At 41.1% G+C, this 11,545-nt stretch overlaps 1 protein-coding gene across 2 annotated transcripts; it reads right to left on the bottom strand.

Moving 5' to 3' along the window:
• Nucleotides 1-27: 27 nt before the first annotated feature.
• On the bottom strand, nt 28-9,797 carry LOC131684473 (microprocessor complex subunit DGCR8). 2 transcript variants are annotated; one of them, XM_058967386.1, is made up of 5 exons: nt 9,685-9,797; nt 8,970-9,347; nt 8,605-8,912; nt 7,447-8,547; nt 28-487 (listed from the first exon to the last, which is right to left on the bottom strand). In XM_058967386.1, the coding sequence occupies exons 2-5, from the start codon at nt 9,313-9,315 to the stop codon at nt 206-208; spliced, it is 2,037 nt and encodes a 678-aa protein (XP_058823369.1). In that variant the 5' UTR covers nt 9,316-9,347; nt 9,685-9,797; the 3' UTR covers nt 28-205. The 2 variants fall into 2 exon arrangements, with proteins under 2 accessions (XP_058823369.1, XP_058823368.1); XM_058967385.1 differs by having other exon boundaries at nt 8,970-9,778.
• Nucleotides 9,798-11,545: the final 1,748 nt, after the last annotated feature.

Below are 11,545 nucleotides of genomic sequence, written 5' to 3'. Positions count from 1 at the left end.
TTTTTTTATTATGATCCGAAAAAAAAACTATCTTTGAACCCTTCTCGGGGAAAATAATGATCAATTTAATTAATCGTAAAAAGGAATTTAGATTGGTTGAACTCCATAGGAGATCAAACACAAACCATAGTCGATGATAGTCAATAGATGAAGTACAGTTAAGCGTAATGTGTCTACACTGCTGATATCATGCCATACCCGCGCTCTAAAGATCGACATTTTTCAAGTTCGAACATGAAGCCGTCGGCAGTTCCACGTCCGGTACGAAGGTTCCGATAACGCGTACATTCTTCTGCCGTTCCTCCAGTTTGGACATTTCCAGCTTCAGCTTGCTGAGGATGGCATAGTTGGGTTGATTGATGGCAGCTTTGCTCTGCAGTACGGTGATCTCCTGCTCTTCCTGTTTCTTTTCCTTGTACGACTTGATCGAGTGGTTACCGTACAGGCGCAAAAGTGAGCCCCAGGTTTTGATGTGCGGGTGCAGGATCTGAAAGTACAGAAAATCGGGATCAGAAGGCGTTGACTCAAATGGTACAAACTTTTTTTTGGATCCTCTGGATTTTGAAATAAACAACAGGATCCAGGCGCAAAAACATGAATTTTATTATAGAAGTTAAAAGTTCAAAAAGAAAATATTAGTGATTATCGATACCATCACTAAAACTACGAGGTTGACAAGCAGAAAAAAGCATTGCAAAGCAAGTAATAATAGTTGTCATACGCAGGAGTGAGCCATTAGGCATAATGGACATGTAGAAAAACTGTCATTTGGTATTCTTTTGAGAAATGATGGGCAACTGGCATTTTGAAATTGAGGATCACATGACATAACGGACATTTAGCATGATTGGTATCTGGTATTATTTCAAAATTGTTCTTGTACTATTTGTACTATTTTATGATGCTGTGTTTGATTGCGTAAGCGTTTACATGCCGCTTGCGTGTAACTCCACGTGTATATTTTTTTGTATATCACTGTTGTCGTTCGCATATTTTGTATGTGAGCGCGGCCGAGATTCTAATATACAATTTTTTATTCATTAGTTTGGGGTGATCCAACGGAAGGTATGTACTAGGACTGTTAGCCGCGCGCCTTTATGGGCAACAAGGGCCGAGGGTGGTGGCTATTAGGTTTCATACATCCTTGACCTGATGGACGAAACTATGGTGACTTCAAAATAAGCAACGAAGATCCAAGGGCGACGTTCAAATGATAAGTTCTGCATTTGCGATGTACTTCCCACGGTTGCCAGACGAAAACCTGTAATTAGTGCGTGTGACTTTGTATGTAAAGTCTGATTGTGAGTCCTGTTGTGGTGTGTGCGTGAAAGGTGTGAGTTTTAGCGTTCAAGGTGTCCATATCTGTCTCTGCTGGCGTGGATGTTGCTAATTGCGTAATAGAGTGATCGCGACGGGCTCGAGCGTTTGAATGTTAACGTGTTTGTCGCTTACGCTAGCGTGTATGTAACTTTGCGTGTTTAAAGTCGATTTTATAACGGTGTGGCCATTCGCATATTCGCATGTATTCTTGAATGATCGCACGCGGACTGTGAATCTGACGCTTAATTTTTAGTGTATGGTAGGTACTACAGATGCTAGAAGAAAGTCTCCCATATAACTAGAGCTCCGGGTCATGTCGCAATGGAACGTGTTGTCATATTCTATGTAAAAAATACCTAACCCCTTTGTTCAACAGTCGTCTCGATCCTGTATGTGTGGGTTGATAATTGGTCTTTCAAGTCGCCATTCTTGGCCAGTATCATACAAATTGTAATGATACAACGGATGGACCATTTTACGCTTCTAGTTCATCGTCTGACTCTCACCGCTCTGCACCAAGCACTTCAAGCGCTGATGTATTCTTCGCTTTCAGTAATTTGCCTTTTGCTCCGATATCAAACTATCACTACCAAAATTTCCCCTTCCTGCTGGAAAGCAGCCTGTATATTTCCAGTCCATAAAAACGGAAACAAATCGAACATTGATAATTATCGAGGAATCTCGCGTTTGAGTGCCGTATCAAAACTAAATAGAGCTGATTGTTTTAGACCGTTTCACTACAAACACTACATTGCAGATGAGCAACACAGTTTTATGCCTGAACGATCGACAATAACCAACCCGCTCTTCACAACACATGTATTAGATGGATTCGCTAACCGATGCTATTTATTTGGATCTATCTGCGGCCTGCGACAAAAACAACCATGATATCGCAACAACGAAGCTGGACAAACTTGGTGTTCATGGATTCTATCTGCCTACTCTCGGCACCCCAGAAGGAAGCCATCTCGGTCCTGCAATATTCCTCCCCTACTTCAAGTACTTCAATAACCAATTACAATTACCCCGCCATTCTTTCGCAACACCAAAAAAATTCGCTAACGTAGGATAAACCGATGCCGAGTTTCTTCAGTGTGAACTAGAAAGCTTTAGCACGTGATCTAAACAGAATGGTTTTATACCCGAGTAAATGCTCAATCGTTACGTTCATGGGGAAACACCATCCGACTCAGTTTATCTACTATTTCTTCGACTCGAACATTCGGGACACTCTCCCTTCAAGTATCTCGGAGTTATCATGGATTCGACACTAACGTTCAAACCGCATACTTCATACATCGTGGAACTTTAGGGACGTATTCTGTTTAAAATCAATATTGCACGTTGGTTCGCCCAACACTAGAATATTATTCTAGTGTTTGGAATCCGTACTACCATAGCGGCATTGGTAGAATAGAGGCCGGCCAACGCCGGTTCATAAGCTTTGCACTCCGACATCTTCCTTGGCAAAACAAATTTGGGCTACGGAAACCGTTGTCAGTTAATACAGCTCGATACTCTAGGCATCCGGAGGAACTGCTCTCGAACCCTGTTCGAGCTCTACGCAATAACTCTCTTCTGCGAGTACCGTTCAGGCATACCAACTATGGTCGTCTGAGTGCTGTTACCGGACTTCAACGTATTTTTAACAGTGTGGCCACAGCTTTTGGCTTCAATCTGACGAGGAATTCGTTAAAAGCTAAAATATTGTCTATTCTGAAATGTTATTAGTTTAGGCAAGCACCGTTGGGGCCAACAGGTCTACGAGTCTGTGAGCTATAGAACTGGAACGTGCCAACCGATTCACAATTAAATAATTTTTACTGAAAGCCTGATCAATTGCGCACATTTTTTTCTAAGCCGACTTTTTCCGATCTTTTACCGTATTGTGTATAAACGGTTCTGCGCAAAAGTACATGAAAGGTCCGAATTACCCGAACCCTGTTCCAATTCGGACCACACATTTCTTATCGAATTTTTGCAATGGAAATGAATTCCTATGTTGGTTATTCCTATTTGATTTTCACTATATTTTGAATTGCGAAATGAAAAATTCTCTTTGATATATAAAACTTTGCAGTAAATATACGATAAAAAGTAAGAGCTGGGCCAAATTACCTAAAAATATGTTATGAGCTATAACGACGAAATCTCTCAACCGATTTCTGAAAACTTATGTTTTCCTGAAAGCTCGACTGACTGCGCATATTTTCCTCTCAAACGGTTTTTCGCGATCGCGTATCAGATCGTATATACGGGAAAAAGTCCGAATTGGACCAACCCATATTCTATTATTCACACACCGATTAAACAAACACGGTGGATAGTCTCACCCAAAACAAGATATTATCCTGCAGATCCAAAATCACAATAATGCACTTCATTTAATTTATATTTGTTGCCAATAAAAATCTTTTAATTAAGTCTGATGTTTTGTGTTTCAGATTTTCCTCGTCAGTACCTAACAGCTGACTGGGCCGCTAGGTAGACACTAAATCCAAAAAATGACACGCAACTTACGTGTACGTTCGAACGACTGGTTGGGACTGATGTCCCGGTGGTACAGAAGTTCTGTTTTATACTGATGGGGATAAAATTGAACCGAAACTTTTGTGGCTATCACGCCAATGTGCTTACACTCCCTAAAGGAGCTAAATTTGGGGCAAACGTTCGAACGTACACGTAAGTTGCGTGTCATTTTTTTGGATTTAGTGTCTACCTAGCGGCCCAGTCAGCTGTTAGGTACTGACGAGGAGAATCCGAAACACAAAACATCAGACTTAATTTTAAGTTGGATTGTGCACCAATTGCAAAAATTAGGGGGTTTACTCCAACTTTAGCTCCTTTAGTGAGTGTAAGCAATAAAAATCATGTTTTTCGACTTACACATTTTTCAAAAAACCTGTTTTAATCCACCTAGCGGTGCAATTGTGCCTTTCTCATTTCTCTAAACTATAGCACGGAGGCTTTTTATGTTCAACATAGTTGTGGAAATGTCCATTACATTCTTAGTACACTTTGCATTTATACACAATAGCTTGCCAGCCACGAACTTGATGAGCTACGTGTCAACGGTGAAACACTTGAAACAAAAAATATCGTACTTCATTAGCCTAATCAGTATTAGATCAATGTTATCTGCTTGCTAACTCATTTTGTCATGCGGGGGTGGGTATGTGAGGTGGGCGAAAGTTCCATGAACGAACGACTCCCCAGCTTAAATTGGTTTGCTTTGTGATATAGTGGTGGTTTAAAGATGATGGGGTTGAAAGGGAGGGGTATGAGGGCTGGATGGGATGGTGGTCTGAGGGCTGATTTAAGGAGATTTTTAAGAGAGAGGAGTGAACGGTAGAGGGGGGGGGTGTAACCCCTCTCCTTAAACTATCAACTATGCCCCTGTTAAAATCCAGAAACCTTTTGAGTCAAAAAAAATTATTAGAGCCGGGATTAGGTTAACGTTTTTCAGACTGATTGCATAACCTTTCTATATGAGAAAGGCAAAAATGTGCCAAAATCCAAAAAAGTGAACAGTCGTCAAAATTTTTTTCGAGTTTGCATCAAAGCTCGACGTTTCATGCATCTTGAACACATTTAGCATCAAAAATAAAAATTCTATTTTTTATTTTTCCTATAGATTAGATGAGAAATTTCTGTGTGGCCGCACTCTTAAACCCGTTATTCCGGAACCAGAATTCCGATCGATCCAAAATTCAATAGCAGCCGATGGGAAGATTGCACCTTTCATTTGAGACTAAGTTTGGGCAAATCGGTCCAGCCATCACTGAGAAAAATGAGTGACATTATTTGACACATACGCACACACATACACACACACACATACACACATACATACACACACACATACAGACTTTTTCCGATCTCGACGAACTGAGTCGAATGGGATATGACACTCGGCCCTCCGGGCCGGGATTAGGTTGACGTTTTTCAGAGTTATGCAATCACTCTCTATATGAGAAAGGCAAAAATGTGCCAAAATCCAAAAAAATGAATCGTCGTCAAATTTTTTTTCGAGTTTGCATCAAATCTCGACGTTTCATGCATCTTGAACACATTTAGCATCAAAAATAAAAATTCTATTATTGAAGCTAACTGAAATGGGATACGAAGTGATTGGATTTGCAGATGATATTGTTATCATCGTGAGAGGAAAATGTGACTATGTTATCTCAAATAGAATGCAATCTGCACTGAACTTCCCTTCGAAGTTGTGTAAATAGGTGGTCCTGAACGTAACTCCCTCCAAAACAATCATAATCCCATTTACATCCCATCAACACTTTTTCTCAACGGAACAGTAATTGAAGTGTCCGCTGAGGTAAAGTATCTGGGATAAATATAAAAAACTAAACTTGAATGCGCGCATTAAGCAGGTTATAAGCAAGGCAACTAATGCTCTTTGGATGTGCAGTAGAACTGTTGGTGGCCTAAAAAAATAGACATCAGCTCAAAAAAGGTAGGCAAACTTCAAAGGCTTGCTTGTGGAGCGATAACCGGTGTCATGCGAAGTACTACATCGAGAGCATTAGATGCAATGCTGCATCTCCTTCCTCTACATCAGGTGATACAACTTGAGGCGGAAAAAAGCGCATTGAAAATAAGTCGTCATAAATAATTATCGTTATTGTTATTTATCAGTGTGCAATCGGGCGTGGAGTTGCGGTGAACGAAAAAGCCGATGAGCTAGCAAGAAGAGAGTCTTCTACTAATTTTACCGGTCCAGAACCATTCTGCAGAGCCTCATCGAGTGCCCTCAAAATGGAGCTGAAAAAGTGGGAAATCATAGCTACAAAGAACAATTGTAGCGACAATTAAAGAAATTTATCTCACCCAACGAGAAAAAAGGCTGGAGTTGCTTAGACTAAACAAAAAAGAGCTATGCATCATGACAGGACTACTTATTGGATACTGTGCGAGTAAATATCTTTTGAAGAAAATTGGTAAGCTTACAAACGATACATGCCGCGTCTGCGGATCTGAAAGTAAATCATCAGTGCATCTGCTCTGCGAATGCAGTGCATTGATACGCAGACTAAGAATCGTCGGTAAAGGAACATTAGAGCCTTTTGATATTTGGACTGCAAATCCAAAACAGGTAATAAACTTCATACGAAGTGATGTGCCTAAATAGGAAGAGTGTGTATCTCAATAACGACAATCATTCATCAATAGTGATATGCCATAGTAGATAGTACACTTAGATTAAGCAAGGGGCATACCGCAATAGATCTAAATACTGGTCACAGTGGTTCGTCTCCAACAAAAAAGGGGGTCTATTGGTGAAGATACAACAGATAAACGAGAATTCTTATGTAAGAGTTATGCGGAGCGCTTCTCGCAGCCCAGTTGTTCGAAAAGGTACAGAATTCCATCGGAAATACAACGCCTGCTTACTTCTGAACTTATTCAACTTGCGTATTGCGTTAGTTTAACGCGGTCTGGAGCACGTTAATTGCCAACATGGTGATCCAGAGTTGTGTCAGGTTCCTAGAAAAACGTTTTTCGGCAGATTTAATATCCGGAGGTATTCCTCCACAGGACATTCTCAGTACCACGTACAGTTATTTGGTTGTGAGTAGTTAAACTACTGCTACACCTGGTTTTATTAGCACCATCGAGCTAAGGGAAGCAGAATAAACTCTTTTTCGTCGCATACAATTGGAAGGGTTTGCCAAGGAAGGCTCGAACGAGTGGTAAGCCAGTATCAGGTCAACCGGCTTTACTGTGGTACAATCCTGGTATAGCAAAGGATCGTCGTAGGCTTGATGGACGACGTTGGTTTTCGTGCAATGCTGGCGTTCACCTTTCCAAATGGAACTTGGAAAGTTGGTAATTATTCAGGACGATAATCAGCCTCCTTTTCGAATGAAGGTGGGAAGAATTGAAGTTGTTCATCCAGGAGAAGACAACGTCGTACGAGTGGTGGCCCTGAAAACAGCCACTGGTTTTCTGACACGACCAGTTAAGACTGTACATTTTACCCACCACAGAATGCTCCGAGAACAATGATTCTACTGAACACGAACCCCAGTAACCATACTTCCCAACATGCACCTTCCCCGCATCTGCTAAAGATCAAGCATCCCCGAAACTTCACAGAATTACCTGCAGAATCGCCTGAGATGCCTTCTGTTTTCCGTCTCGCTTGTTTTTACACACCACGGTGGCGGTGTGCTTCCCAACGGTCATTGTAAACTCATTTTTACGATGTTTACCCGCTTTGACGTCGTACTGAATCTGCACATCACCAAGGCCAAAGTTCCGCTGCAGACAAGTTTGCAAAATTGTATGCGGTGATGGTTCTGTAGTTTTGGCACAAAACTCCGCCACCCTTGGGTCCTCAATTTTGATTTCGTCAAACACCGACAGATTACGAGCTTCCGGTTGCTGGTCCGACGATCCATTTTGATCCTTTTTGTTATCTTTGCTGGTGATTTTATCCTTCATATCCGGAATCAAAATTTCCAGCGTCTCCCGAGCAGCTTCACTTTTTGCCTGCTTCTTGCTTGTTCCATAACCCGTACCGTACTTGAGATCGTTGATTGAAACCGTCGCGGAATAGGGAGTGGCAGCATTTTCCAGTTCTTTGAACTCGTAGCTTGGCTGCTTCCGAAGGGCATGTTGAACGTACTCGTGAAGAATGCAAACGTAACTTTTTCCATTAGGGTTCATTATCCATTCCTTTTTCGGCCGTGCGTGAACATTGCCCTTTTCACCCTCGTTGTGTAACACTGGGAATGTAATCAGTTTCGTTCCATCCGGCAATGTGGGTCTCTGCAGGTTCTTCATATGCTTTCGGTGCTTGGTAAGCTTTCGTCGGGCAGCCCACGATTTGAAGCGCATCACTCGAATCGTTTTAAATTTGAATAGTTTCTTACAGTACTCTTGAAATAAGTCGGCTGTTAGTGAGTGAGCTTTTAGGTTATCGTTGACAGTTTCGATTCGGGCAGTGACTTTTAGCGGTAGCATTTTGGCATTGGCTTGCGCTTCTGCCGTTGTAGTGGTGCTGGCAATCATTTTACTCAACTGAGGATTGTGCATTTGTTTTTCTTGTTGCTGAGAGGCTAAATCTTTGGCCGTGGACTTTGCAGCTTCATCCGCCGCAGCAGCTGCATTTGCCTCAATTTCTTTTCGCAACTCTTCTTCCTTCTCCAACGCTTTCCGATAATTCAGACAAGGTATAGCACTCAGGGGTACTTCGTGTTTCTGGAATGGAACCATCGTTTAGACCGATAATTGTGTGTATAGAACAGACTATCCTACCCTAACACTCCCTGGACCTAAAAAATATGGTCTCGATGCTGTACATACTCGGGAAGCGGTGTGTAGAAACAACGGCATTCCACTGATGTGAGTCGCTTGAACCCATCCCTCGGGTAGAACCTCAAAATGATTTCTTCCCTTTTCTTCCAAAACTTCTTTGAAACGCTCTTCATAAGCTTTTGCTTTGGGTCCACTTGCTTTCATCCCTTCCGGAAGGCCTTCATCAAGCATCGTTTCAATCTCTTCGCAATCGAAATCAGACCCTTCTTCACTATTGTCCTCACCGTCTTCATCGCCAAAATTGTCGTCTGAAATAAAAAATTGTTTGCAACCAGACCCATAGTTCAAAACACTAGTGAACCTACCACCATTATCTTCATCATCCGAATTGTCGCCTTGAACTTCGTCTAACACTTGAAACTGTTTGAGATTTTCTTTGAATCCGTCGTGAAGCTTCGTAATCCCATCAGACTGAATCTGAGAACCGTTTCCGACAGCACCATCATCTTCGTCATTGTCATCATAATCATCATCCTCAAAAAACTCATTCATTCTTCTCCGTTTGGCAATGGGACATTCACCAATAATTCGATTGGGTCTTCGCTCTTCTGATGAGGTACCACCGCTTCCCAACGTCGAATTTGGTGGCAATGGCGGCGAAGCGAATCCTATCCCATTTACCCCAGTATCCGACGAGATATCGTTTTCCATTTTTCACCTTTCTTGGACACAATGACACTGGACTAGCAATGCAGTAGAGCAAATCAAACTGGTGTGGTTTGCGATTTTCCACCCAACCGTCCAATGTCGATCACGCTCAATTATTTTGCAAATCTTGCGGCTTCCCCAATGTTGCCCTAGCTAAACGGGACAACAGGACAAGAATTGAGTGTGTTCACATCGGCTGGAGGTAGAAAACCGGAGTTCGCATTCGTGGGTCCGTTTGGGTATTGATTTTTTCCCTATTTGCTGATGGCGTCTACTAAAATTTATCGCTGACGAATATCACGTAGAAACCGAAGCCTAGCGTTTCTGCCGCATTATCGAAAGCAAGAAAGCGCAAGCTGTGAAGTTTCTCACAATGATTTTTGTTGTTCACGATTTCAAAGGCTTCTTTATCAACAAATAACTCAACAAAACGATAGAATAGTTCACTATACTGCAAAAATTCAAACCACAAGCAAAGAGAAAACGTGACTAAAACCGTGGATATGTCACTTGACAGGTGAATGACAGCATATGTAGGACAGTGGTGCCAGATTTCATTTTGACGATATTTGAAATGTATGCGCACTTTTCATACACCGATAAAATAAAGTATTGTCTATCCCGAGATAAACTAGCGTTTCGTCGATTTGTTGCTATATGTGGGACAAATGAGTGCGAACGAAACAAAAATAAACTTCAAACCGTTTTTTCACTTGCACTAATGCAAAGTGAATATGCGCGTAATTCGGCGCACGGCTTGGTGGCGCATGACTGAATCGCCACGATGTGGATTTTAGAAAAGATTCGCAATACCCATTATTGCTTACGGCCAATTTCTTCACTTGGGTGAAAACCGATTTTCGTTGAAAACCGGTTTTCGGCTAATTGGCCACCAGCAACCCGAAAACTGGTTTTCAGCGAAAACCGGTTTTCATCTAGTGAAGAAATTGGCCGTTAGAAAACTACCCATTTTCAATAAAAGTGGAATAATTAATGGGTAAAGAGCTTGTACTTAATAATGAGTACAGACCATGTACTGGAAGGTGAAGTATATTTTTCAATATTTAGAGCCATAGTACTCGGTTCCGACAGCATGAAGTAACAAGTTACTTTACGCTTGTCCGGACATGCCGTAGACTCAGGTGATTCGCATTTCTAATGCCAAAATACCCTGACTCCTACGGTAGCAGACAAAGGGTTAAGTCGCCGGTGAGCTCTAAGCTTGCATATATGATCCTTCCACGCTTTTCTAAACTTTCTCCCTTCAACACCTTGCTGTCCCTTGAGTACTATGGCTCTAAATATTGAAAATATACTTCACCTTCCAGTCCCTTGCTAATTAAATGCCGTAAAAACTGTTGACAAATTGACTCAATAGGTCATTAACAAAAATGGTTAACAAAAAAAATGGTAAAAATAGACCATGTACGTCAACCTGAGTACGTTTTATGCATTATTTTTCCCAGAACATTTACAACAAAATGCGTAAAAAATACCCATTCATGAAAATCGCCCTAGAATGAAAATATTGAAAATAAAATTATTTCTGAATTTAAAAGACATTACAAAATATCGATTTCACATTACATATTTCTAGACCTTTTATTCAAAATTACTTATCTACAATGAGTGACTCTCTTTATTTACTTTCTCTTCTGTTAATAATTCGGTCGCTTTAACCTTTATCCCTCAACTCTTTGTATAACATACTAGTCAAAACCACCGTCTTTGGATCTGTACTATAAAATACGTAAAAAATGCTATAGTGACGCCGTAAAAATCGAAAGAGAAAGTAAACAAGCTCAAGATTTCCCTCTCATGAAAGTATACGAATCTCGATAGAGAGATTCTGTTCTAAAGCCATAACTAAATAAAACCTGTCACTGGTCAGAATATTTTTGTTGGCTTCCAAAGCAGTCAAAATTGCAGAACTGGCGTAGATTTGCAACATCCTCGATGGTTTAAACTGCCGTTGTGTTCAGAGCATTGCCGAAATGTTCCGATTCCGGCACGATTTTCGGCTACGAGCCGATATTTGCACGTTCCGCTACGACCCACAATTTGCAGGTTAGTTCGCTTGAAATTATTCTTAAAGATTTTTTCACTCATTATCAGGATCAATATACCCATTAGTATTACCGAATCGAGAGGTTTTGAAAAAGGTAAAATGTACTCTTGGTTGGAAACAAAAAAGTACCCATTTTTGAGCTTGAATTACTTCCGAAAATGTGCA

Source organism: Topomyia yanbarensis, chromosome 2 (genome assembly GCF_030247195.1).
Source record: "Topomyia yanbarensis strain Yona2022 chromosome 2, ASM3024719v1, whole genome shotgun sequence".
In the NCBI taxonomy this organism is placed as follows: Eukaryota; Metazoa; Arthropoda; class Insecta; order Diptera; family Culicidae; genus Topomyia; species Topomyia yanbarensis.
This window is presented reverse-complemented; position numbering and strand designations above follow the sequence as displayed.